Here is a 26,935-nt window from a genome sequence, read left to right on the forward strand (position 1 = left end):
TAACGAATATGTATAGGGGATTTGTCTAACTTTATGAATATGTAATCTGTAACCTGATATAAACCTAGTGAAGTGCTGCTGAGGTGTGCATGCCTTTGGAGGGGCTACCCGCCATGCACCCCAGCTGGAATAAACACAGACCTACTTCATAACTATCTGAGTTGTGGAGTCAATTCTGTGCTTCACCACAACACCCAAATCCGCATGAATTTTCCCCTGAACCCCAAATTCACTCCCAATTCACCAATTCACTCAGTAAAATGGTGCAGCTTTACATCTCTTTGTTCAATTTCCTTTATTTTACCTCAATTTTGGTTCTTCTGACAGGATGAAGAAGGAAATTATTTAGATTGGAAAAGACCTCCAAGATCACCCAGCATTGCTTGATGACACCAGAAGAAACAATTACACAGCAGGTGAGATTTATTAGGGTGTAAATTCAATAAATCAGCTCTTCCCAATGAATTTCCAGTGTCGATCTGAGTCCCAATGGATGTTCCTGCAATTGTGTTTGTCCAGGTGGCCACAGGGAATCAGGAGGACATGGAAGCCACCAGCCAGGTGTCTTTGCAGTGTTGGTCACTGGGAGTGAGGGTCACCAGGGCTCTTCCCAGTGTGGGTCCTCTGATGGGGGATGAAGTTGGAGCAGCACATGAAGCTCTTCCTGCACTCGGGGCACTTGCAGAGCTTCCCTTACCGGTGGCTCCGTTGGTGTTTGGTCAAGTGAGAACTGCAGGAGAAGCTCTTCCCACACTCAGGACACTCATAGGGTCTCTCCCCGGTGTGGATCCTCTTGTGGAGAACCAGGCTGGAGCTCCGGCTGAAGCTCTTCCCACATTCTCCACACTCATAGGGTCTCTCCCCAGTGTGGATGCGCCGGTGGGTGACGAGGTGGGAGTTCTTTCTGAAGCCCTTCTTGCACTCAGGGCAGCGGAAAGGCCTCTCGTCTGTGTGAATCACCTGGTGCTGGACGAGATCTGAGCTGATTGGAAACTTCTTCCCACACTCAGAACACTCATAGGGTCTCTCCCCAGTGTGGATCATCTTGTGACGGATCAAGTAGGACCTCCGGCTGAAGCTCTTCCCACATTCTCCACACTCATAGGGTCTCTCCCCGGTGTGGATGCGCTGGTGGGTGATGAGGAGGGAGTTGTGCTTGAAGCCCTTCTTGCACACAGGGCAGCGGAAAGGCCTCGCGTCTGTGTGAATCACCTGGTGCTGGAGGAGATGGGTGCTGCTCTGAAACATCTTCCCACACTCAGAACACTCATAGCGTCTCTCCCCAGTGTGGATCATCTTGTGGCGGATCAGGTGGGAGCTCTGCCTGAAGCTCTTCCCACATTCCCCACACTCATAGGGTCTCTCCCTGGAGTGGATGCGCCGGTGAATCATCAGGTGGGAGTTCTGTTTGAAGCCCTTCCTGCACTCAGGGCAGCGGAAAGGCCTCTCGTCTGTGTGAATCACCTGGTGCTTGAGGAGATCTGAGCTGGTCAGAAACTTCTTCCCACACTCAGGGCACTCATAGGGTCTCTCCCCAGTGTGGATCCTCTTGTGGACAACCAGGCTTAACCTGTGGCTGAAGCTCTTCCCACATTCCCCACACTCATAGGGTCTCTCACCGGTGTGGATCCTCTTGTGGAGAACCAGGCTTGACCTCTGGCTGAAGCTCTTCCCACATTCTTCACACTCATAGGGTCTCTCCCCAGTGTGGATCCTCTTATGGACAACCAGGCTTAACCTCTGGCTGAAGCTCTTCCCACATTCCCCACACTCATAGGGTCTCTCCCCAGTGTGGATGCGCTGGTGGATGATGAGGGTGGAGTTGTGTTTGAAGCCCTTCCTGCACTCAGGGCAGCGGAAAGGCCTCTCGTCTGTGTGAATCACCTGGTGCTTGAGGACCTGGGTGCTGGTCTGAAACGTCTTCCCACACTCAGGGCACTTGTAGGGTCTCTCCCCTGTGTGGATCATCTTGTGGACAACCAGACGGGACCTCTGGCTGAAGCTCTTTCCACACGCAGGACACTCATAGGGTCTCTCCCCAGTGTGGATGCGCCGGTGGATGATGAGGAGGGAGTTGTGTTTGAAGCCCTTCCTGCACTCAGGGCAGCGGAAAGGCCTCTCGTCTGTGTGAATCACCTGGTGCTGGAGGAGATCTGAGCTGGTCACAAACCTCTTCCCACACTCGGAACACTCGTAGGGTCTCTCCCCAGTGTGGATCCTCTGGTGGATGATCAGGTGGGACCTGTTAATGAAGCTCTTCCCACATTCCCCACACTCATAGGGTCTCTCCCCAGTGTGGATGCGCTGGTGGCAGATCAGGTGGGATCTCTGCCTGAAGCTCTTCCCACATTCCTCACACTCATAGGGTCTCTCCCCAGTGTGGATTCTCTTGTGGCAGATCAGGTTGGATCTCTTGCTGAAGCTCTTCCCACACTCCAAGCACTGGTGGAGCTTCTCCCCATCATGAAGCTGCTCAGGAACCTGCAGTTCTGAACTCTGATTAAGGCTCTGGTTGCCTTCCTGGCTCAGGGTGGCTCTTTGCTCCTCACAGCACCCTGGGCTGGGTTTGCAGCTCCTCCTCGTGCAGCATCTCTGGGCCTTTTCCTCCCTCTTCAATTCCTGGCTCATGGAGCTGCTCAAAACAGCCTCTTCCACGAGGTTCTGCTGCAAGGATTTCTCCTCCCTGGTCTCCACCCTTAGCTCACTGCCTGGGGGAGGAAGGACAAGGAGAGGATTTGGGATTTGCCTCCATGCCAGAGGGAAGGGAAAGGAGATCCCCCCAGTCCATCCCCCAACAGCAGCAGGGCTGTCCTGCAGCCAGGGGTGATGCTGGGCTGGGAGATGGAGGAGAAGAGAGGGGGAAAGGGGCAGTGACTTCCTCCTCACCTGCCTGGGGCTCCTGGGGCATCTTCCTCTTCCTCACAGCTTCCTCCTCCATCCAGCCGAGGTTTGGGAATGGGAAATCCTGGTTTGGGGAAAAACAAGGAGTGACTACCTTGGCTTTGAAGGTCACCCTGTCCAATTCATCTCTAGAAGTCACCAGGGCTCTGGGGTTCATAAAAACCTCCAGACCACCAGGATTCAGCCCCAAAACAGACTCTCCCAGCAGTTCTCCCTCTCTGGCCTCTCCACTCTGGGGTTCTGGGTTTCCCCCTGTCAGGGCTGCAGGGGTCCCATGTCTACTGGGGGTTCCCCTCTCCAGCATCCCCACTCTCCCCAGACTGATTGAGGTCCCAGCAATCCCAGGGCTTCCCCCTCTCCAAGTTCCCCACTTTGGGGTTCTGGGGGTCTCCTCTCTCTGGGGTCCTGCTTAGGGGAGTCAATGGGTTTGGGGGTCCCAGGGATCCCCTCTCCCCTGTTCTCTCACCACGCTGCCAGGGGTTCCCCAGCTCTGCCTTTGCCCCTCTCCATTCTCCCCTCCCATGCCTCTCCCAGGACTCCCCAAAACCAGTGTCCCCCACCCCCCACTAGGTCCCACATGGTCCCCACGTGACACCAGGCAGAGCCCAACCCCCACCACAGTGGGGATCCACATCCCCCCACCCCCACCGGGGCTCTGCCAGCACCGCCATGGGAACCCCCAAAAACACCTCCTGGGGACACCCCAATGTCCCCCCGAGGGGCATTTGCATAACCTGACTGGAGCTTACTGGGACCATGTGGAGAGGAAACTGGGGACACATTGGGACAAACTGGGATCACACTGGGAGCAACTGGGACCATACTGTGGGCAACTGACTGAAACTGGGGAAACATGCTGGAGGCAACTGGGAGTAACTGGGAAAGACTGGGATCATTCTGAGGGAACTAGAACCTTACTGGGGCAGCTGGGAGTGCCTGGGAATGACTGGCAGCATGCTGAGGGCAACTGGGATATACTGGGAGAGACAGGGAGACACGGGGATCATACTGGAAGCTACTGGGCTCATGCTGGCATTGACAGGGAGCAACTGGGATCACACTGGGGGCCACTGGAATCATACTGGGAGGAACTGGGATCATACTGGGATTACAGTGGGTGTCAATGGACTCTGACTGGGCCTTACTGGGAGCTACTAGGCCCATGCTGGGAGCCAACTGGGGATACACTGGGAGCAACTGGGAATGACAGGGTGCATGCTGCTGACAACTGGGATCTACTGGCAGTGACTGGGATAATCCTGGGGGCAACTGAACCATGCTGAGGTAACTGGGAGTGCCTGGGAATGACTATGAGAATGCTCAGGGCAACTGGGATATACTGGGAGTGCCTGAGGCCATGCAGGTGGTGACTGGGAGCATACTGGGAAACACTGGGAATGTGCTGGGGGGAACTGGGACCATACTGGGGGCAAGTGGGAGTGACTGGGGCCCTCCTGGGAGAGACTGGCATCATACTGGACTCATACTGGGATTGTACTGGGAGTGACTGTGACTATGCTAGGGGCAACTGGGAGAACTGGGAACACACTGGGCAGAAGAGGGAGGAACTGGGAGCAACTGGGACCGTGCTGGGGGCAAATTGCACCATAATAGGGAATGAGTGGGAGTGACTGGGTTCATACTGGGAGCAACAGGGATCCTAGGGGGAGTGAGGGAAAGTGACCAGGGTCAGACTGGGACAGACTGGGCTCATACTGGGAGTGAGGAGGAAACTGGAAACACACGGGGCGGGGGGTGGGGGGGCAACTGGGCTCCTACTGGGAGTAGCCACTTGCAGGACCCGGGAGCCCTGAGCCCCTTTCCCGGCCATCCTGCCCCCAAGCCACCAGACTCCCCCACCACGGCTCCCAGCAATCCCAGGCATTGCCCCTCGCCGATTCCCCGCTCCGGGCTGCTGGCGCTCTCCTCTCCCTGCGCTTCTGCTTAGACAAGCCGCGGCTCCCGGAGCTCCCCAAAAGCCGCTGTCCCCCCCTCCCCCGCCGGTCACCCGCTGGCCCCGGGCACAGCTTGGAGGGCCCGGGCAGAGCCCAACCCCCACCGCGGGGGGACCCGCATCCCCCTGCCCCCCATCGGGGCTCTGCTCGCACCGCCACCGGGACCCCCAAAAACACCTCCCGGGGAACCCCCCATGTCCCCCCGAGGGGCATCTGCGGCTCGACTTTGGAGTCCCGAAAACTCCAAACATCCCCCAAAAACCCCAAACGCAGGGACCCCCCGGATATTTGGGGCGAGCTCCCCCTCCCCGCTCACCTGCGGGATGGGGGCGGCGATGCTCCAGGGGGGCTGCGAATTCAGGGAGACCCAAACCGCGTGGCTCCTCACCGATCCTCCTTCGGCCCTCCTCTTCCGCTTCCTCCCGCTCCTCCCGCTCTGTCTCTCCTCCTCCTTCCCCGCCCTAATCCCACCTCCTTCTCCTCCTTGCCCCAATCCCTTCTCCCGCTCCTCCTCCGCCGTTGCCGAGTCGCTCGCAGGCCGCGGGAGGAGCGGGGATGCAGCCGGGACAGCTCGGCATGGGCAGCGCGGGGCTCTCGGCTGCTGCCAGCCCAGCGCTGGGGACAGGGGGAGCCCGGCCTGGGGAAAAGGAGAGGGAAACAAGGAAAACTGGGGGCTGCAGATCCACAGTGGCCTTGCTGGGGAGCCTGGGCAGGGAGTTGCAGCCCTTGGTATCATCCCAGTCCCTCCCAGCATGGTCCCAGTCATGCCCAGTTGTCCCCAGTGCAGACACAGTCACTCCCATTCGCTCCCAGTTGCTCCCAGTGTGGTCCCAGTTCCACTCAGCATAGTCCTGGTTTTTCCCAGTGTGGTTCCAGTCAGCCCAGTATGGTTACAGACATTCCCAGTATATCCCAGTTGCCCTCAGCATGCTCCTAGTCATGCCCAGTCACTCCCAGGAAGGTTCCAGGTGCCCCAGTACAGCCCAGTCATTGCCAGTATGATCCCAGTACGATCCCAGTACGATCCAAGTATGATCCCAGTACAGCCCAGTCACTCCAGTGCTGCACTGCTGGGATCCCCCACCCCTCTCTGCGTTCCCCCCTCCCGCATCTCCAGGCTCCCCACAGGAGCCCCAAGGGCTGCAACTCCCTGCCCAGGCTCCCCAGCAAGGCCACTGTGGATCTGCAGCCCCCAGTTTTCCCTGTTTCCCTCTCCTTTTCCCCAGGCCGGGCTCCCCCTGTCCCCAGCGCTGGGCTGGCAGCAGCCGAGAGCCCCGCGCTGCCCATGCCGAGCTGTCCCGGCTGCATCCCCGCTCCTCCCGCGGCCTGCGAGCGACTCGGCAACGGCGGAGGAGGAGCAGGGAGGAGGAGGAGCGGGAGAAGGGATTGGGGCAAGGAGGAGGAGGAGGTGGGATTAGGGCGGGGAAGGAGGAGGAGAGACAGAGCGGGAGGAAGAGGAAGAGGAGGGCCAAAGGAGGATCGGTGAGGAGCCACGCGGTTTGGGTCTCCCTGAATTCGCAGCCCCCCTGGAGCATCGCCGCCCCCATCCCGCAGGTGAGCGGGGAGGGGGAGCTCGCCCCAAATATCCGGGGGGTCCCTGCGTTTGGGGTTTTTGGGGATGTTTGGAGTTTTCGGGACTCCAAAGCCGAGCCGCAGCTGCCCCTCGGGGGGACATGGGGGGTTCCCCGGGAGGTGTTTTTGGGGGTCCCGGTGGCGGTGCGGGCAGAGCCCCGATGGGGGGCAGGGGGATGCGGGTCCCCCCGCGGTGGGGGTTGGGCTCTGCCCGGGCCCTCCAAGCTCTGCCCGGGGCCAGCGGGTGACCGGCGGGGGAGGGGGGGACAGCGGCTTTTGGGGAGCTCCGGGAGCCGCGGCTTGTCTAAGCAGAAGCGCAGGGAGAGGAGAGCGCCAGCAGCCCGGAGCGGGGAATCCGGGAGGGGCAATGCCTGGGATTGCTGGGAGCCCTGGTGGGGGAGTGTGGTGGCTTGGGGGCAGGATGGCCGGGAAAGGGGCTCAGGGCTCCCGGGTCCTGCAAGTGGCTACTCCCAGTAGGAGCCCAGTTGCCCCCCCCAGCCCCCGCCCCGTGTGGTTCCAGTTTCCTCCTCACTCCCAGTATGAGCCCAGTCTATCCCAGTCTGATCCTGGTCACTTCCCCTCACTCCCTCTAGGATCCCTGTTGCTCCCAGTATGAACCCAGTCACTCCCACTCATTCCCTATTATGATGCAATTTGCCCCCAGCACGGTCCCAGTTGCTCCCAGTTCCTCCCTCTTCTGCCCAGTGTGTTCCCAGTTCTCCCAGTAGCCCCTAGCATAGTCACAGTCACTCCCAGTACAATCCCAGTATGAGTCCAGGATGATGCCAGTCTCTCCCAGCAGGGCCCCAGTCACTCCCACTTGCCCCCAGTATGGTCCCAGTTTCCCCCAGCACATTCCCAGTCACTCCCAGTATGGTCCCAGTCACCACCTGCATGGTCTCAGGCACTCCCAGTATATCCCAGTAGCCCTGAGCATTCTCATAGTCATTCCCAGACACTCCCAGTTACCTCAGCATGGTTCAGTTGCCCCCAGGGTTATCCCAGTCACTGCCAGTAGATCCCAGTTGTCACCAGCATGCACCCTGTCATTCCCAGTTGCTCCCAGTGTATCCCCAGTTGGCTCCCAGCATGGGCCTAGTAGCTCCCAGTAAGCCCCAGTCAGAGTCCATTGACACCCACTGTAATCCCAGTATGATCCCAGTTCCTCCCAGTATGACGCCAGTGGCCCCAGTGTGATCCCAGTTGCTCCCTGTCAATGCCAGCATGAGCCCAGTAGCTCCCAGTATGATCCCCGTGTCTCCCAGTCTCTCCCAGTATATCCCAGTTGCCCTCAGCATGCTGCCAGTCATTCCCACTTTCTGCCAGTTGCTTTCAGCATCATTCCAGTTGCCCACAGCCACTCCCAGTCAATCCCAGTATAATTCCAGTCTCTCCCAGCGTGGGCCCAGCTGCTCCCACTGTGATCCCAGTATGATCCCAGTTGCCCCCAGCATAGTTCCAGTTGTTCCCATTTCCTCCCAGTATGATCCCACTTGCCCCCATTGGCTCCTGCTATAGTCCCAGTCCTGCCCAGGGTGGCCCCAGACACTCTCAATTGCTCCCAGTTGCCCCCAGCATGGTCCCAACTGTTCCCAGTGTGGTTCCAGTCAGCCCAGTATGGTTCCAGACATTCCCAGTATATCCCAGTTGCCCTCAGCATGCTCCTAGTCATTGCCAGGCACTCCCAGCTGCCCCAGTAAGGTTCTAGTTCCCGCAGAATGATCCCAGTCTTTCCCAGTTACTCCCAGTTGCCTCCAGCATGACCCCAGTTTCAGTCAGTTGCCCACAGTATGGTCCCAGTTGCTCCCAGTATGATCCCAGTTGCTCCCAGTGTGTCCCCAGTTTCCTCCCCACATGGTCCCAGTAAGCCCCAGTCAGGTGATGCAAATGCCCCTCGGGGGGACATTGGGGTGTCCCCAGGAGGTGTTTTTGGGGGTTCCCATGGCGGTGCTGGCAGAGCCCCGGTGGGGGGTGGGGGGATGTGGATCCCCAGCGTGGTGGGGGTTGGGCTCTGCCTGGGGTCACGTGGGGACCATGTGGGACCCAGTGGGGGGTGGGGGACACTGGTTTTGGGGAGTCCTGGGAGAGCCATGGGAGGGGAGAATGGAGAGGGGCAATGGCAGAGCTGGGGAACCCCTGGCAGCGTGGTGAGAGAACAGGGGAGAGGGGATCCCTGGGACCCCCAAACCCATTGACTCCCCTGAGCAGGACCCCAGAGAGAGGAGACCCCCAGAAGCCCAAAGTGGGGAACTTGGAGAGGGGGAAGCCCTGGGATTGCTGGGACCTCAATCAGTCTGGGGAGAGTGGGGATGCTGGAGAGGGGAACCCCCAGTAGACATGGGACCCCTGCAGCCCTGACAGAGGGAAAGCCAGAACCCCAGAGTGGAGAGGCCAGAGAGGGAGAACTGCTGGGAGAGTCTTTTGTAGTGCTGAATCCTGGTGGTCTGGAGGTTTTTATGAACCCCAAAGCCCTGGTGACTTCTAGAGATGAATTGGACAGGGTGACCTTCAAAGCCAAGGTAGTCACTCCTTGTTTTTCCCCAAACCAGGATTTCCCATTCCCAAACCTCGGCTGGATGGAGGAGGAAGCTGTGAGGAAGAGGAAAATGCCTCAGGACCCCCAGGCAGGTGAGGAGGAAGTCACTGCCCCTTTCCCCCTCTCTTCTCCTCCATCTCCCAGCCCAGCATCACCCCTGGCTGCAGGACAGCCCTGCTGCTGTTGGAGGATGGACTGGGGGGATCTCCTTCCCCTTCCCTCTGGCATGGAGGCAAATCCCAAATCCTCTCCTTGTCCTTCCTCCCCCAGGCAGTGAGCTAAGGGTGGAGACCAGGGAGGACAAATCCTTGCAGCAGAACGTCGTGGAAGAGGCTGTTTTGAGCAGCTCCATGAGCCAGGAATTGAAGAGGGAGGAAAAGGCCCAGAGATGCTGCACAAGGAGGGACTGCAAACCCAGCCCAGGGTGCTCTGAGGAGCAAAGAGCCACCCTGAGCCAGGAAGGCAATCAGAGCCTTAATCAGAGTTCAGAACTGCAGGTTCCTGAGCAGCTTCATGATGGGGAGAAGCCCCACAAGTGCTTGGAGTGTGGAAAGAGTTTCAGCCAGAGATCCAACCTGATCTGCCACCAGAGAATCCACGCTGGGGAGAGACCCTATGAGTGTGAGGAATGTGGGAAGAGCTTCAGGCAGAGATCCCACCTGATCTGCCACCAGCGCATCCACACTGGGGAGAGACCCTATGAGTGTGGGGAATGTGGGAAGAGCTTCATTAACAGGTCCCACCTGATCATCCACCAGAGGATCCACACTGGGGAGAGACCGTACGAGTGTTCTGAGTGTGGGAAGTGGTTTGTGACCGGCTCAGATCTCCTCCAGCACCAGGTGATTCACACAGAGGAGAGGCCTTTCCGCTGCCCTGAGTGCAGGAAGGGCTTCAGAAAGAACTCCCACCTCATCATCCACCGGCGCATCCACACTGGGGAGAGACCCTATGAGTGTGGAGAATGTGGGAAGAGCTTCAGGCAGAGCTCCAGCCTGGTTGTCCACAAGAGGATCCACACTGGGGAGAGACCCTACGAGTGTTCCGAATGTGGGAAGAGGTTTCCAGTCAGCTCAGATCTCCTCCAGCACCAGGTGATTCACACAGACAAGAGGCCTTTCCGCTGCCCGGAGTGCAAGAAGAGCTTCAATGACAACTCCAACCTCGTCAGGCACCGGCGCATCCACACTGGGGAGAGACCCTATGAGTGTCCTGAGTGTGGGAAGATGTTTCAGAGCAGCTCCAATCTCCTCAAGCACCAGGTGATTCACACAGACGAGAGGCCTTTCCGCTGCCCTGAGTGCAAGAAGGGTTTCAAACAGAACTCCCACCTCATCAGGCACCGGCGCATCCACACCGGGGAGAGACCCTATGAGTGATCCGAGTGTGGGAAGATCTTCACCCAGAGCTGTAACCTGACCAAACACCAACGGAGCCACCGGTAAGGGAAGCCCTGCAAGTGCAGGAAGAGCTTCATGTGCTGCTCCAACTTCATCCCCCATCAGAGGAGCCACACTGGGAAGAGCCCTGGTGACCCTCACTCCCAGTGACCAACACTGCGAAGACCCCTGGCTGGTGGCTTCCATGTCCTCCTGATTCCCTGTGGCCACCTGGACAAGCACAGTTGCAGGAACATCCATCGGGACTCAGATCGACACTGGAAATTCATTGGGAAGAGCTGATTTATTGAATTTACACCCTAAAACATCTCACCTGCTGTGTAATTGTTTCTTCTGGTGTCATCAAGCAATGCTGGGTGATCTTGGAGGTCTTTTCCAATCTAAATAATTTCCTTCTTCATCCTGTCAGAAGAACCAAAGTTGGGGTAAAATAAAGGAAATTTAACAAAGAGATGTAAAGCTGCACCATTTTACTGAGTGACTTGGGGAGTTGGGAGTGAATTTGGGGTTCAGGGGAAAATTAATGCGGATTTGGGTGTTCTGGGGCTGCCCAGGCCAGGGAACGGGGTGACGATCCCATAGCTGTGGTGGCAGAACATGTCCACCTGAGCCCATCTGCTCTCCAGGAATCCTGGTTGTCTGTCCCAGTTTCTGCCCTTGGTCTTTCTTTCTTTTCTTTCTTTTCTTTCTTTTCTTTCTTTTCTTTCTTTTCTTTCTTTTCCTTCTTTTCTTTCTTTTCTTTCTTTTCCTTCTTTTCCTTCTTTTCCTTCTTTTCTTTCTTTCTTTTCTTTCTTTTCTTTCTTTTTCTTTTCTTTCTTTTCTTTCTTTCATGGGAATATGGGGATGTGGGGAAACTGAGATATGGGGAAATTGGGATAATTGGGGAATAATGGAATGGACTGGGAATACTGGGATGATGGGGATAATGGGATAGTGGGGATAATGGGATAAACTGGGAATACTGGGATAATGAGGAAACTGGGGATAGTGGGATAAACTGGGAATACTGGGATAATAGGGAAACTGGGATAATGGGCATACTGGGATGGATAGGGGGGATAATGGGATAAACTGGGAATACTGGGATTAACGGGGAATGCTGGGATAGGCTGGGAATACTGGGATAATGGGGAATACTGGGATAGACTGGGATAATGGGGATAGTGGGATAATGGGAATACTGGGGAAATGGGGATAATGTGATAGACTGGGATAACAAGATAACGGGATAATGGGGAAACTGGGATGATGGGGAATAATGGGATAATGGGGAACTGGGATAATGGGATAGTGGGGAAACTGGGATTAATGGGGAATAATGGGATAATGGGGAACTGGGATAATCGGGAATAATGGGGAAACTGGGATTAATGGGGAATAATGGGATAATTGGGAAACTGGGATAATCGGGAATAATGGGATAATGGGAATACTGGGATAAAGAGGTAGACTGGGATAGACTGGGAAACTGGGATAATGGGGAAACTGGGATAATGGGAATGTGGGCAAACAGATATGGGGACATTGGGATGTTAATGGGGTTAATGGGGAAACTGGGATAATGGGAAACTGGGATAACTGGGATAATGGGAATACTGGGAAAATGGAGAAATTGGGATAATGGGGAAACTGGGATAGTGGGGAATAACGGGGTAGACTGGGAATACTGGGATAATGGGGAGTTTGGGATAATGGGGATGTGGGGAAACTGGGAATACTGGGATAATGGGGAAACTGGGATAATGGGATAAACTGGGAATACTGGGATAATGGGGAAACTGGGATAATGGGATAACTGGGGAAACTGGGATAGTGGGATAATGGGGAAACTGGGAATATGGGGATGTGGGGAAACTGAGATATGGGGAAATTGGGATAATTGGGGAATAATGGAATGGACTGGGAATACTGGGATGATGGGGATAATGGGATAAACTGGGAATACTGGGATAATGGGGAAATTGGGATGATGGGGAAACTGGGATAATGGGGTTGACTGGTATAGTGGGATAGTGGCAATACTGGGATAATGGGGAAATTGGGATGATGGGGAAACTGGGAAAATGGGGAATAATGGGATGGACTGGGAATACTGGGAAATTGGGATAATGGGATAATGGAGAAACTGGGATAGTGGGGATAATGGTATAAACTGGGAATACTGGGATACTGGGGAAATTGGGATGATGGGGAAACTGGGATAGACTGGGAATATGGGGATATAACTGGGATAATGGGTAAACTGGGATAATGGGGAGACTGGAACTGGGATAACTGGGATGGTGGGATAATGGGGAAACTGGGATACTGGGTGTGAGAAATGTCACCTCACGACTTAAACTTTTGAAAGAGTTTATTCACTCTTTTTTCAGAGTACAAATAATGATAAGAGGCTTAGGGTGGCTGTCTGTACCCCAAATTGATCCCAAATCTGTCCCAAAACTCCCCAAATTGATCCAAAAATCCCTCAAATCGATCCCAAATTTCCCAGATCAATCCCAAACCTCCCAAAACTCCCTGAAAACTCCCCCAAACCTCTCCAAATCAATCCAAATCCCCCCAAATTGATCCCAAATCTCTCCCAAAACTCCCCAAATCTATCCCAACTTCCCAAAATTGATTCAAAATTCCCCCAAATTGATCCCAAACTTCCCAAATCAATCCCAAAACTCCCTGAAAACTCTCCCAAAAGTCCCCAAAATCGATCCCAAACTCCCCAAAATCGATCCCAAACCTCCCAAATTGATCCCAAATCTCTCCCGAACTCCCCAAAACCTACCCCAAATCCCCCAATTGATCCCAAACCTCCCAAATCAATCCCAAATCCCCCAAATTGATCCTAAACTCCTCCAAATTGATCCCAAATCCTCAAAATCGATCCCAAACCTCCCAAATTGATTCAAAAATCCCCCAAATAGAACCCAAAACTCCCCAAATCAATCCCAAATTCCATCCATTCAAACCCCCAAATTGTTCCCAAATTGACCCCAAACTCCCCAAAAGTGACCCCAAACTCCCCAAATTGACCCTAAATCCCCCCAAGTTGATCCTAAACCTCCCAAATTGATCCCAAATCTCTCCCAAAACTCCCCAAATCAATCCCAAATTCCCCAAATTGATCCCAAAATTCCCCAAATTGATCCCAAATTTCCCAACTTGATCCCAAATCTCCCAAAACTCCTCGAAAACTCCCCCAAACCTCTCCAAATCAATCCAAATTCCCCCAAATTAATCCCAAATCTCTCCCAAAACTCCCCAAATCTATCCCAACTTCCCAAAATTGACCCCAAAATCCCCCAATTGATCCCAAACCTCCCAAATCAATCCCAAAACTCCCTGAAAACTCTCCCAAAAGTCCCCAAAATCGATCCCAAACTCCCCAAAATCGATCCCAAACCCCCCAAATTGATCCCAAATCTCTCCCGAACTCCCCAAAATCTACCCCAAATCCCCCAATTGATCCCAAACCTCCCAAATCAATCCCAAATCCCCCAAATTGATCCCAAACTCCTCCAAATTGATTCCAAATCCCCAAAATCGATCCCAAACCTCCCAAATTGATCCAAAAATCCCCCAAATAGAACCCAAAACTCCCCAAATCAATCCCAAATTCCATCCATTCAAACCCCCAAATTGACCTAAACTCCCCAAAATTGACCCCAAACTCCCCAAATTGACCCTAAATCCCCCCAAGTTGATCCTAAACCTCCCAAATTGATCCCAAATCTCTCCCAGAACTCCCCAAATCGATCCCAAACTCTCCAAAATTGATCCCAAAATCCCCCAATTGATCCCAAACCTCCCAAATCAATCCCAAACTCCCCAAATTCATCCCAAATGCCCCAAAATTGATCCTAAACTGCCCCAAAATCGATCCCAAACTCCCCAAATCGACCTCAACCTGCCCAAATTGACCCAAAAATCTGCCAAATTGATCCCAAACCTCCCAAATTGACCCCAAATTGATCCCAAACTCCCCAAATTGACCCCAAACTCCCCAAATTGACCCTAAATCCCCCCAAGTTGATCCTAAACCTCCCAAACTGATCCCAAATCTCTCCCAAAACTCCCCAAATCAATCCCAAATTGATCCCAAAATTCCCCAAATTGATCCCAAATTTCCCAAATTGATCCCAAATCTCCCAAAACTCCTCGAAAACTCCCCCAAACCGCCCAAACCAATCCAAATCCCCCCAAATTAATCCCAAATCTCTCCCAAAACTCCCCAAATCAATCCCAAACTCTCCAAAATTGATCCCAAAATCCCCCAATTGATCCCAAACCTCCCAAATCAATCCCAAACTCCCCCAAATCCATCCCAAATCCCCAAAATTGATCCCAAACTCCCCAAATTCATCCCAAATGCCCCAAAATTGATCCTAAACTGCCCCAAATCCATCCCAAACACCCCAAATCGACCTCAACCTGCCCAAATTGCCCCAAAAATCCCCCAAATTGATCCCAAACCTCCCAAATTGACCCCAAATTGACCCCAAACTCCCCAAATTGACCCCAAACTCCCCAAATTGACCCTAAATCCCCCCAAGTTGATCCTAAACCTCCCAAATTGATCCCAAATCTCTCCCCAAACTCCCCAAATCTACCCCAAATCCCCCCAAAACTCCCCCAAATTGATCCCAAACCTCCCGAAATTGACCCAAAAATCCCCCAAATCAATCCCAAACCCCCCAAATCCCCCAAAAACTCCCCCAAATCGATCCCAAACCTCCCGAAATTGACCCAAAACTCTCCCAAATCAATCCCAAACCCCACAAAAATCCCCAAAAATTCCCAAAAAGCCATTTTCAGGGTGCAGCAGGTGCTTTATTACATTTGTACAACGACCAGGATTCCCCCCTGGCGCTATGGCTTGTGCTGGGGTTGGGGGGAAACCGAAAAACCCCAAATTTGGGGCTTTTAGGGGTTTTTTGGGGTTTTTATTTCCACCTGGGCCGGTCGGGGTCGCAACGGGGAAACTGAAAAACCCCAAATTTGGGGCTTTTAGGGGATTTTTGGGGTTTTTTTCCACCTGGGCCAGTCGGGGGAAACCAAAAAACTCCAAATTTGGGGCTTTTCGGGGTTTTTTGGGATTTTTATTTCCACCTGGGCCGGTCGGGGTCACGCTGGGGAAACCGAAAATCCAGAAATTTGGGGGTTTTTTTTGGTTTTTATTTCCGCCTGGGCCAGTCGGGGGAACCGAAAAGCCCCAAATTTGGGGTTTTTTTGGGGTTTTTTGGGTTTTTTATTTCCTCCTGGGCCGGTCGGGGGAACTGAAAAGCCCCAAATTTGGGGTTTTTTTGGGGTTTTTCACTTCCATCAGGGTCGCGCCGGGGGAAAACCGAAAAACTCCAAATTTGGGGATTTTTTGGGTTTTTATTTCTGCCTGGGCCAGTCGGGGGAAACTGAAAAGCCCCAAATTTGGGATTTTTTGGGGTTTTTTTGGGTTTTTTATTTCCGCCTGGGCCGGTCGGGGGAACCGAAAAGCCCCAAATTTGGGGTTTTTTGGGATTTTTTGGGTTTTTCACTTCCTCCTGGGCCGGTCAGGGGAACTGAAAAGCCCCAAATTTGGGTTTTTTTGGGGGTTTTTTTGGGTTTTTTATTTCCACCTGGGCCAGTCGGGGGAAACCGAAAAACTCCAAATTTGGGGATTTTTTGGGGGTTTTTTTGGGTTTTTATTTCCACCTGGGCCAGTCGGGGGAAACTGAAAAGCCCCAAATTTGGGGTTTTTTTGGGGTTTTTCACTTCCATCAGGGTCGCGCCGGGGGAAAACTGTAAAACTCCAAATTTGGGGATTTTTTTGGTTTTTTATTTCCGCCTGGGCCAGTCAGGGTCACGCCGGGGGAGACCGAAAAGCCCCAAATTTGGGATTTTTTGGGGTTTTTTTTGGGTTTTTTATTTCCACCTGGGCCGGTCGGGGGAACCAAAAAGCCCCAAATTTGGGATTTTTTGGGGGTTTTTTTGGGTTTTTCACTTCCTCCTGGGCCGGTCGGGGGAACCGAAAAGCCCCAAATTTGGGGTTTTTTTGGGGTTTTTCACTTCCATCAGGGTCGCGCCAGGGGAGACCGAAAAGCCCCAAATTTGGGATATTTTGGGGGTTTTTTTGGGGGGTTTTTCACTTCCGCCTGGGCCGGTCAGGAGAACCCAAAAAGCCCCAAATTTGGGGTTTTTTTGGGGGTTTTTTTGGGTTTTTTATTTCCGCCTGGGCCAGTCGGGGGAACCGAAAAGCCCCAAATTTGGGATTTTTTGGGGTTTTTTGGGTTTTTTATTTCCGCCTGGGCCGGTCGGGGGAACCGAAAAGCCCCAAATTTGGGGTTTTTTGGGGTTTTTTGGGTTTTTCACTTCCTCCTGGGCCGGTCGGGGTCGCGCCGGGGGAGACCTTCGTCGGTGGAGGAGGTGGTGAGGAGGGTTTGGTTCCACCTGGCGAGCTCGGCGTGCTCCTGGGCGCTGGAGGTGAGAGCGCGCAGCCAGCCCTGCATCTCCTCCTGAAAATGGGAAAATTTGGGGTTAAAACATGGAAAAATGGGATTGGAACCTAAAGAAATGGGGTTTGAGTGAAAAAAAACGGGGTAAAAACACCAAAAAATGGGGTCAGAATGAAAAAAAATGGGGTGAAAACACAAAAAAAGTGAGTGAAAACACAAAAAATTTGGTGAAAACACAAAAAAATGGGGTTGGAGCAAAATAAAATGGGGTGAAAACACAAAAAAAATGGAGTTAGAATGAAAAAGATGAGGTCAGAGTGAAAAAAAATGGGGTGAAAAAAGCAAAAAATGGGGTCAGAAACACCCCAAAGATGTTCCTGGGCACTGCAGCGCAGCCAGCCCTGCATCTCCTCCTGAAATGGGAAAATTTGGGGTTAAAACATGGAAAAATGGGATTGGAACCTAAAAAAATGGGGTTTGAGTGAAAAAAAACGGGGTAAAAACACCAAAAAATGGGGTTAGAACCACCAAAAATGGGGTTGGAATGAAAAAAAATTGGGTCAGAACCTAAAAAAATGGGGTGAAAACATGAAAAAATGGGGTTAGAATGGAAAAAAATGAGGTCAGAATGAAAAAAATGGGGTTAGAACCACTGAAAATGGGGTGAAAGCACCAAAAAAATGGGGTTGGAGTGAAATAAAATGGGGTGAAAACACAAAAAATGGGGTTAGAATGAAAAAAAATTAGGTCAGAGTGAAAAAAATGGGGTTGGAACCACCAAAAAATGGTATTGGAACGAAAAAAATGGGGTGAAAGATGTTCTCCTGGGTGCTGGAGGTCAGAGCGCAGCCAGCCCTGCATCTCCTCCTGGAATGGGAAAATTTGGGGTGAAAACGGGAAAAAATGGGATTGGAACCTAAATAAATGGGGTTAGGATGAAAAAATTTGGGTCAGAACCTAAAAAAATGGGGTTAGAATCTCCAAAAATGGGGTGTAAGCACCAAAAAATGGGGTTGGAGAGAAATAAAATGGGATGAAAACACCAAAAAATGGAGTTAGAATGAAAAAAACGCGGTCAGAGTGGAAAAAAAATGGGGCGAAAAAAAGAAAAAATGGGGTTAGGATGGAAAAAAATGGGGTGAAAACACCAAAAAATTGAGTGAAAAGACGAAAAAATGGAGTGAAAACACAAAAAAAAGAGGTTAGAATGAAAAAAGTGGGGTTAGAACCACCAAAAGGGGGTTAGAACACAAAAAACAGAGTAAAAACACAAAAAAATGGGGTCAGAATGAAAAAAAATGGGGTGAAAACACAAAAAAAGTGAGTGAAAACACAAAAAATTTGGTGGAAACACAAAAAAATGGGGTTGGAGTGAAAAGAATGGGGTTGGAGCAAAATAAAATGGGGTGAAAACACCAAAAAAATGGAGTTAGAATGAAAAAAACGAGGTCAGAGTGGAAAAAAATGGGGTGAAAACACGAAAAAATGGGATCAGAAACACCCCAAAGATGTTCCTGGGCACTGCAGCGCAGCCAGCCCTGCATCTCCTCCTGAAATGGGAAAATTTGGGGTGAAAACGGGAAAAAAATGAGGTGAAAACACGAAAAAATGGAATTGGAACCTAAAAAAATGGGGTTAGAACCACCGAAAATGGGGTTAGAATGGAAAAAAATGGGGTGAAAACACCAAAAAATGGAGTGAAAACAGCAAAAAATGGAGTGAAAACACAAAAAAATGGAGTGAAAACAGCAAAAAATGGAGTGAAAACACAAAAAAAAGAGGTTAGAATGAAAAAAGTGGGGTTAGAACCACCAAAAGTGGGGTTAGAACACAAAAAACAGGGTAAAAACACCAAAAAATGGGGTCAGAATGAAAAAAATGGGGTGAAAACACAAAAAAAGTGAGTGAAAACACAAAAAATGGGGTGAAAACACAAAAAAATGGGGTTGGAGTGAAAAGAATGGGGTTGGAGCAAAATAAAATGGGGTGAAAACACCAAAAAAATGGAGTTAGAATGAAAAAAATGAGGTCAGAGTGAAAAGAAATGGGGTGAAAACAAGAAAAAATGGGGTTAGAACCACCAAAAATGGGGTTGGAATGGAAAAAAATGGGGCAAAAACATGAAAAAATGGGGTTAGAATGAAAAAAAATGGGGTGAAAAAAGAAAAAAATGGGGTCAGAAACACCCCAAAGATGTTCTTGGGCACTGCAGCACAGCCAGCCCTGCATCTCCTCCTGGAATGGGAAAATTTGGGGTGAAAACGGGAAAAAAATGGGATTGGAACCTAAAAAAATGGGGTTAGAACCCAAAAAACCAGGGTGAAAACACAAAAAAAAGGGGTTAGAAGGAAAAAAAATGGGGTTGGGGTGACGAAAATGGGATTAGAACCACCGATAATGGGGTTAAAAGGAAAAAAATGGGGTTGGAGAGAAATAAAATGGGGTGAAAACACTGAAAAATGGAGTTAGAACGAAAAAAATGAGGTCAGAGTGAAAAGAAATGGGGTGAAAACACAAAAAAATGGGGTGAAAACAGCAGAAAATGGGGTCAGAAACACCCCAGAGATGTTCCTGGATGCTGCAGGTCAGAGCACAGCCAGCCCTGCATCTCCTCCTGAAAATGGGTCAGAAATCCCAAAATTTGGGTTAGAATTTAAAAAAAATGGGGTGAAAACGGGAAAAAATGGGATTGGAGTGAAAAAAAATGGGCTTAGGTATCTCGAAAGTTGTGTTAGATACACCAAAACCATCATCAGAACCACCAAAACTAACACGAAACCCCAAAAAAACACCATGAGACACCAAAACGACCATGAAAACCCAAAATTACCTCAGAACTCCCAAAATCACCGTGAAAACCCCAAAACCACCATGAGATCTCAAAAAAAAACCCGTCAGAACCTCAAAATCACCATCAGATACCCCAAAAAATCACCATGAAACCTCAAAAAACCACCATGAAACCCCAAAATCACCATGAAACCCCAAAAAATCCTCCAAAGACCCCAAAAATCACCACGAGACTCCAAAATTCCATCCAAAAACCCCAAAATTCCCTCTAAAGACCCTAAAATCCCTCCCAGGACACCCCAAAATCCCTGTGGAAACCCCAAAAACCACCATGAGATCCCTCAAAACCACCATGAGATCCCTCAAAACCATGATGGGATCCTTCGAAATCACCTTGAAACCCAAAAAAAACTCATCAGAACCTCAAAATCACCTTCAGATGCCCCAAAATCCCCATGAAACCCCCAAAAACCACCAGGAAACCCCAAAAAACCACCATGAAACCCCAAAAAACCCACCATGAAACCCCAAAAAATCCTCCAAAGACCCCAAAAAACCACCACAAGACCCCAAAATCCCTCCAAAGGCCCCAAAAATCACCATGAGCCCCCAAAATTCCCTCCAAAAACCCAAAAATTCCCTCCAAAGACCCCAAAATCCCTCCCAGGACACCCCAAAATCCCTGTGAAAACCCCAAAAACCACCATGAGATCCCTCAAAACCACTATGAGATCCCTCAAAACCACCATGAGATCCCTCAAAACCACCATGAGATCCCTCAAAAGCACCTTGAAACCCAAATAAACCTCATCAGAACCTCAAAATCACCTTCAGATGCCCCAAAATCCCCATGAAACCCCAAAAAACCACCACGAAACCCCAAAAAATCCTCCAAAGACCCCAAAAAAACCACCACAAGACCCTAAAAATCCCTCCAAAGACCCCAAAAATCACCATGAGCCCCCAAAATTCCATCCAAAAACCCAAAAATTCCCTCTAAAGACCCTAAAATCCCTCCCAGGACACCCCAAAATCTCTGTGAAAACCCCAAAAACCACCATGAGATCCCTCAAAACCACCATGAGATCCCTCAAAACCACCATGGGATCCCTCAAAAGCACCATGAAACCAAAAAAACCCTCCAAGAACCCCAAAATTCCCTCCAAAGACCCCAAAAATCCTCCAAAAACCCCAAAAATCCCAAATTCCCTCCAAAAACCCCAAATTCCCTCCCAGGACACCCCGAAGCCTCACCTCGTCCTTGGCCTGCAGCAGGAACTCACTGCCATCTCCAGTCCTACAAACCAGGGACATTGTCACCATCGCCCCACAGCTTGGGGACATCCCAGAGCCAGGATGGACCAGGATGGACCTCCCAAGGTCACCCCAAAACCAGCATGGACCTCAGGGACCTCCCAAGGTCACCCCAAAACCAGCATGGACCTCAGGGATCTCCAGAGGTCACCCCGAGAACTTCAGGGACCTCTCAGGGCCACCCCAAAAACCAGGATGGACCTCATGGACCTCCCAAGGTCACCCCAGAAACCAGGATGGACTTCAGGGACCTCCCAGGGTCACCCCAAGAACTTCAAGGACCTCCCAAGGCCACCTGAAGAACCAGGATGGACCTCCCAGGGCCACCTGAAGAACCAGGATGGACTTCAGGGACCTCCCAGGGTCACCTCAAGAACTTCAAGGACCTCCCAAGACCACGTAAGAACTCACTTGAGCTCCAAGATGTTCCCACCATCACCCCAAGAACTTTGGGGACCTCCCAGAGCCACCCCAAACCAGGATGGACTTCAAGGACCTCCCAGGGCCACCTCAAGATCTTTGTGGACCTCCCAAGGTCACCACAAGAACTTCAAGGACCTCTCAAGGTCACCCCAAAACTCACTTGGCCTCGAAGTTGTTCCCACCATGACCCCGAGAATTTTGTGGACCTCCCAAGGTCACCCCAAGAACCTCAGGGACCTCCCAAGGTCACCCCAAGAACCTCAGGGACCTCCCAGGGTCACCCCAAGAACTTCAAGAACCTCCCAGGAACTCACTTGACCTCCAAGACATTCCCACCACGACCCCAAGAACTTCAGGACCACCCCAAGAACCTCAAGGACCTCCCAAGGCCACCCCAAGAACTTCAAGGAGCTCCCAGGGTCACCACAAGAACCTCAAGGACCTTCCAAGGTCACCCCAAGAATTTCAAGGACCTCCCAAGGCCACCTGAAGAACCAGGATGGACCTCCCAAGGACCACCCCAAGAACTTCAAGAACCTCCCAGGAACTCACTTGACCTCCAAGACATTCCCACCACAACCCCAAGAACTTCCAGGAGTTCCCAGGGTCACCACAAGAACCTCAAGGACCTCCCAAGGCCACCCCAAGAACCTCAAGGACCTCCCAAGGCCACCCCAAAATCAGGATGGACCTCAAGGACCTCCCAAGGCCACCTGAGAACTCACTTGAGCTTGAAGACATTCTTCTTCTTCTTGTAGTCGTTGGCCACCTCGCTGGTGGCTCGGTGGAGGCTCAGCAGGGGTTCTCCACCGTGGGTGGCACCAGCAGCAGGACCTTTGGCGTCCTTGTAGAAGCCAAGGTCACCCTTGGCCAGGACGCAGTAGAGGTTGACCCAGGATCTGCTCGGGGTGGGAGGTGGGGAGAACTTCAGGGTTGGGCTTTGGGGTGGTGGGAGGAGTGGGGCGGTGGTGGAGCTCCAGGTTTTGGTGGAGGTTCTTTATGGATGGACACCTTAACCACTGGTGGAACCCCAAATCATGGTGGAGCTCCAGGTTTTGGTGGAGGTTCTTTATGGATGGACACCTTAACCACTGGTGGAACCCCAAATCATGGTGGAGCTCCAGGTTTTGGTGGAGGTTCTTCATTGATGGACACCTTAACCACTGGTGGACCTCCTTGATTGGTGAACCATCATTGAAGGAACCCCAAATCATGGTGGAACTCCAAATTCTGGTGGAGCTTCTCAACTAGTGAACTCCATCATTGAAGGAACCCCAAATTGTGGTGGAACACCAGACTCTGGTGGAGCTTCTTCATTGATGGACACCCCAACCACTGGTGGAACTCCAAATTCTGGTGGAACTCCATGCTTTGGTGGAGGTTCTTCAGTGATGGACACCCCAACCCTTGGTGGAACCCCAAAGCATGGTGGAGTTCCTCGGTTGGTGAATCCATCATTGAAGGAACCCCAAATCATGGTGGAACTCCAGGTTTTGGTGGAGCTTCTCAACTAGTGAACTCCATCACTGAAGGAACTCCAGACCTTGGTGGAACCCCAAATTCTGGTGGAGCTTCTTGACTGGTGAACTCCATCATTGAAGGAACTCCAAACCATGGTGGAACTCCAAATTGTGATGGAACTTCACTGATGGAACCCCAACCTTGGTGGACCCTCAGCCCTTGGAGAGCCCTCACCATTGATGGACCTCCAACCCTTGATGCCCCTCAACCCTTGGAGAACCCCAACCCTTGGAGAACCTCCAACCCTTGGAGAGCACCAGCCCTTGGAGAACCTCCAACCCTTGGAGAACCTCCAACCCTTGGAGAACCTCAACCCTTGATGGACCCCAACCCCTGGAGAATCTCCAACCCTTGATGCTTCTTAACCCTTGGAGAACCTCCAACCATTGGAGAAAATCAACCCTTGGAGGACCATCGCCATTGATAGACCTCCAACTCTTGATGCCCCTCAACCCTTGGAGAACCTCAATCCTTGGAGAACCTCAACCCTTGATGCTTCTTAACCCTTGGAGAACCTCAACCCTTGAAGAACCTCCAACCCTTGGAGAACCTCAACCCTTGGAGAACCTCAACCCTTGAAGAACCTGCAACCCTTGGAGAACCTCAACCCCTGGAGAACTTCAACCCTTGAAGAACCTCCAACCCTTGGAGAACCTCAACCCCTGGAGAACTTCAACCCTTGAAGAACCTCCAACCCTTGGAGAACCTCAACCCCTGGAGAACCCTCACCACTGATGAACCCTCAACCCTTGGAGAACCTCAACCCCTGGAGAACCCTCGATGTCCCCATGTCCCACCTGTTGGACGCCTTCTTCCCCGCGCCGTCCAGCTCGTGTTTCCGGAGCAGGAAGCCCTCGTGGCTGACGGTGTGGGCAGGAGGTGGCGGCGGTGGGACGCTGCCCTGGGCCGGCGCTGACCGCGAGCGCCGCGGCTCTCCGGGACCTCCCGAGCTGTCCTTGGGGCGCGGCCGGCGCCGCGGCTTGGGCCGGTCACGGGCGCGGGGACGGTCCGGCCGGGGAGTGCGGTCAGGGAGAGCCTCGGGGCCGGCCGGGAGACGGGCCGGGGACTCGCGCTCACGGGGCTGGGGACAGTGAGGGGACAGTGAGGGGACAGTGAGGGGACACTGGGGACAGTGAGGGGACAGTGAGGGGACACTGGGGACAGTGAGGGGACAGTGAGGGGACAGTGAGGGGACATTGGGGCCGGCCGGGAGACGGGCTGGGGACTCGCGCTCACGGGGCTGGGGACATGGGGACAGTGAGTGGACAGTGAGGGGACAGTGAGGGGACAGTGAGGGGACAGTGAGGGGACATTGGGGCCGGCCGGGAGACGGGCTGGGGACTCGCGCTCACGGGGCTGGGGACATGGGGACAGTGAGGGGACAGTGAGGAGCCGGGGAGTCGCGGTCATGGGGCTGGGGACATGGGGACATTGGGGACATTGAGTGGACAGTGAGGGGCCGGCTGGGAGACGGGCCGGGGAGTCGCGGTCACGGGGCTGGGGACAGCGAGGGGACAGTGAGGGGACATTGGGGACATCAAGTGGACATTGAGTGGAGACGGGCCGGGGAGTCGCGGTCACGGGGCTGAGGACAGCGAGGGGACAGTGAAGGGACATTGAGTGGACATCAATGTTCTCTTTGGGGCCGGCCAGGAGATGGGCCGGGGAGTCACGGGGCTGGGGGGGACATGGGGACAGTGAGGGGACAGTGAGGGGACATTGAAGGATCTCCAGTGGAACAGTGAGGGGACACTGAGTGGACAGTGGGGAGATGGGCCGGGAAGTCATGATCATGGGGCTGGGGACATGGGGACAGTGAGGGGACATGGAGTGGACATTGAGGGATCTCCAGTAGGACATGGAAAGGAAAATGAAGGAATGTCCAGTAGGACACTGAGGGGACACTGAGGGGACACTGAGGGGACAATGAGGGGACCTTGAGGGGACATTGAGTGGACACTGAGAGAATGTCCAGTAGGACACTGAGTGGACATTGAGTGGACACAGAGGGATCTCCACTCCCCACATGGAGTGGACACTGGGGGGACACCAAGGGTCCACCAAGGGCAATCCCAGGGGACATCAAGGGGCCACCAAGAGACCACCCAGGTGCCACCAGGAGGCCACCAAGGTGCCACCAGGAGGCCACCAAGGTGCCACCCCACACTCACCGACGCCGGCCCGGTGCCGCCCGCCTCCTTCTCCTGCAGCTGCTCCACGATGTCCGCCAGGGTGGCTTTGCTGCTGAGGGACACCAGATGACCACAGCAGGACCACCTCAGCCCCGTCCCCTCCCCGCCGCGTCCCCGACGTCCCCGCCGTCCCCCGGTCACTCACCCGCCGCCCTTCCCGTCGTGCCGCGGAGCGTCCGGCTCGCTGGACTCCTGCCGCTCCAGCCGGCGCTCCCGGCGCTCCCGGCGTCTCTCCGGCCGGACCTCACTGGACTCCTCGGCCTTGGGGGTGACCGGTGGCTCCGCGGCGGCGACGGCGGCCGGAGGTGGCTCTGTCATCGTCGCCGTGTCACCGGGGGGCGTCTGGACGCGGTCCAGCTTGGGCTGCAGGCGCTCCGGCCGCAGCTCGTGCCGGACATAGGCCACGCGGGGCTCCGGCCGCCGAGCGTCCGGCGTGGCGCCAGGGGGGTCAGCGAGGAACTTGCGGGTCAGCAGGGGTGTGGGAGGTTGTTGCTTCTGCTCGGCTTTGAGCTTCTCCAGCTGTGGTGGGGATGGTGGAGGTGGAGATGGTGGTGATGAGATGGAGATGGAGATGATGGAGGTGGAGATCATGGAGATGGAGATGGAGATGGAGATGGAGATGGAGATGGAGATGGAGATGATGGAGGTGGAGGTGGAGGTGGAGATGGAGATGGAGATGATGGAGGTGGAGGTGGAGGTGGAGGTGGAGGTGGAGGTGGGATGGAGATTGAGATAGGTGGAGGTGGAGGTGCAGGTGGAGGTGAAAGTGGAGGTGAAAGTGGAGATGATGGGGATGATGGAGAGGAGAATGAGGATGAAGATGGGGTTGGGGTGAGATGGAGATGGAGATGGAGATAAGGATGGAGATGAAAATGGATGGAGTGGGATTGGGATGGAGATGGAGATAGAGATGGAGATGGATAAGGGGGAGATGAGATGGAGATGGAGGTGGAGATGGTGGAGATGGAGATGAGATGGACATGGAGATGGGGATGGAGATGGGGATGGAGATGGAGATGGAGATGGGATGAAGATGGAGATGAAGATGAAGATGGAGATGGAGATGAACACGAAAACAAAGATAGAAATGGAAATGAAGATGGAAATGAAGATGGAAATGAAGAAGATGACGATGGAGTTGAAGGTGCAGATGAAAACACCGATGGAGACACCAACAAGCCCAGAATGAAGACACAAACACCAACAGGACCCAGATCAACCTCAGATCAGAAGAAACTCCTGCTGACCCCACTGAGGACATCCCACCCCACCCTGAGGACATCTCCACCCCACCCTGAGGACATCTCCACCCCACCCTGAGGACATCTCCACCCCACCCTGAGGACATCTCCACCCCTCCCAAGGACATCTCCATCCCACCCTGAGGACATCTCCACCCCACCCCGAGGATATCTCCACCCCATCCCACCCCGAGGACATCTCCATCCCACCCTGAGGCCATCTCCACCCTACCCTGAGGCCATCTCCACCCCAAGGCCATCTCCACCCCGAGGCCATCTCCACCCTGAGGCCATCTCCACCCCGAGGCCATCTCCACCCTGAGGCCATCTCCACCCTGAGGCCATCTCCACCCCACCCTGAGGCCATCTCCACCCTACCCTGAGGCCATCTCCACCCCAAGGCCATCTCCACCCCGAGGCCATCTCCACCCTCAGGCCATCTCCACCCCACCCTGAGGCCATCTCCACCCTCAGGCCATCCCACCCCATACCGAGGCCATCTCCACCCTACCCTGAGGCCATCTCCACCCTGAGGCCATCTCCACCCCAAGGCCATCTCCACCCCAAGGCCATCTCCACCCCGAGGACATCTCCACCCCACCCTGAGGCCATCTCCACCCTGAGGCCATCTCCACTCCAAGGACATCTCCACCCCACCCCACGGCCGT

At 53.3% G+C, this 26,935-nt stretch overlaps 3 protein-coding genes across 7 annotated transcripts in view; 1 reads left to right on the forward strand and 2 right to left on the reverse strand.

Moving 5' to 3' along the window:
- Positions 1–276: 276 nt before the first annotated feature.
- On the reverse strand, positions 277–5,275 carry LOC146423982 (uncharacterized). The gene is made up of 3 exons (XM_085044167.1): positions 5,173–5,275; positions 2,887–2,965; positions 277–2,708 (listed from the first exon to the last, which is right to left on the reverse strand). The coding sequence occupies exons 2-3, from the start codon at positions 2,936–2,938 to the stop codon at positions 694–696; spliced, it is 2,067 nt and encodes a 688-aa protein (XP_084900293.1). The 5' UTR covers positions 2,939–2,965; positions 5,173–5,275; the 3' UTR covers positions 277–693.
- A 3,893-nt stretch (positions 5,276–9,168) lies between these two features.
- LOC146423983 (uncharacterized) lies at positions 9,169–10,829 on the forward strand. The gene has a single exon (XM_085044169.1). The coding sequence runs from the start codon at positions 9,315–9,317 to the stop codon at positions 10,341–10,343; it is 1,029 nt and encodes a 342-aa protein (XP_084900295.1). The 5' UTR covers positions 9,169–9,314; the 3' UTR covers positions 10,344–10,829.
- Positions 10,830–15,166: 4,337 nt separating this feature from the next.
- Positions 15,167–26,935, reverse strand: part of SPTBN4 (spectrin beta, non-erythrocytic 4) — a 68,719-nt gene continuing 56,950 nt past the window's right edge. Inside the window, exons 29-37 of one of the 5 annotated variants that reach the window (XM_085044159.1) lie at positions 25,172–25,545; positions 25,006–25,078; positions 23,632–23,915; positions 22,039–22,212; positions 20,831–20,873; positions 16,656–16,846; positions 16,112–16,133; positions 15,800–15,831; positions 15,167–15,725 (exon numbers count right to left, since the gene is read on the reverse strand). In XM_085044159.1, coding sequence (XP_084900285.1) covers positions 16,700–16,846; positions 20,831–20,873; positions 22,039–22,212; positions 23,632–23,915; positions 25,006–25,078; positions 25,172–25,545 — 1,095 coding nt within the window. In that variant the 3' untranslated portion in view covers positions 15,167–15,725; positions 15,800–15,831; positions 16,112–16,133; positions 16,656–16,699. Of the gene's footprint in view, positions 15,832–16,111; positions 16,134–16,655; positions 16,847–19,021; positions 19,401–20,830; positions 20,874–22,038; positions 22,213–23,631; positions 23,916–25,005; positions 25,079–25,171; positions 25,546–26,935 lie in introns of those variants that run through there. The other 4 variants (XM_085044160.1, XM_085044157.1, XM_085044161.1 and 1 more) reach the window with 4 other exon arrangements.

Source organism: Lichenostomus cassidix, unplaced genomic scaffold (genome assembly GCF_008360975.1).
Source record: "Lichenostomus cassidix isolate B80296 unplaced genomic scaffold, HeHo_3.0 HiC_scaffold_35, whole genome shotgun sequence".
In the NCBI taxonomy this organism is placed as follows: Eukaryota; Metazoa; Chordata; class Aves; order Passeriformes; family Meliphagidae; genus Lichenostomus; species Lichenostomus cassidix.

Coding starts and splice junctions, on each gene's coding strand:
- LOC146423983 (XM_085044169.1), top strand. CDS start 9,315: ATGAGCCAGGAATTGAAGAGGGAGGAAAAGGCCCAGAGATGCTGCACA.
- LOC146423982 (XM_085044167.1), bottom strand. CDS start 2,938: ATGGAGGAGGAAGCTGTGAGGAAGAGGAAGATGCCCCAGGAGCCCCAG. Junction 2,709..2,886: donor GCCCCAGGAGCCCCAGGCAG/GTGAGGAGGAAG, acceptor TTCCTCCCCCAG/GCAGTGAGCTAAGGGTGGAG.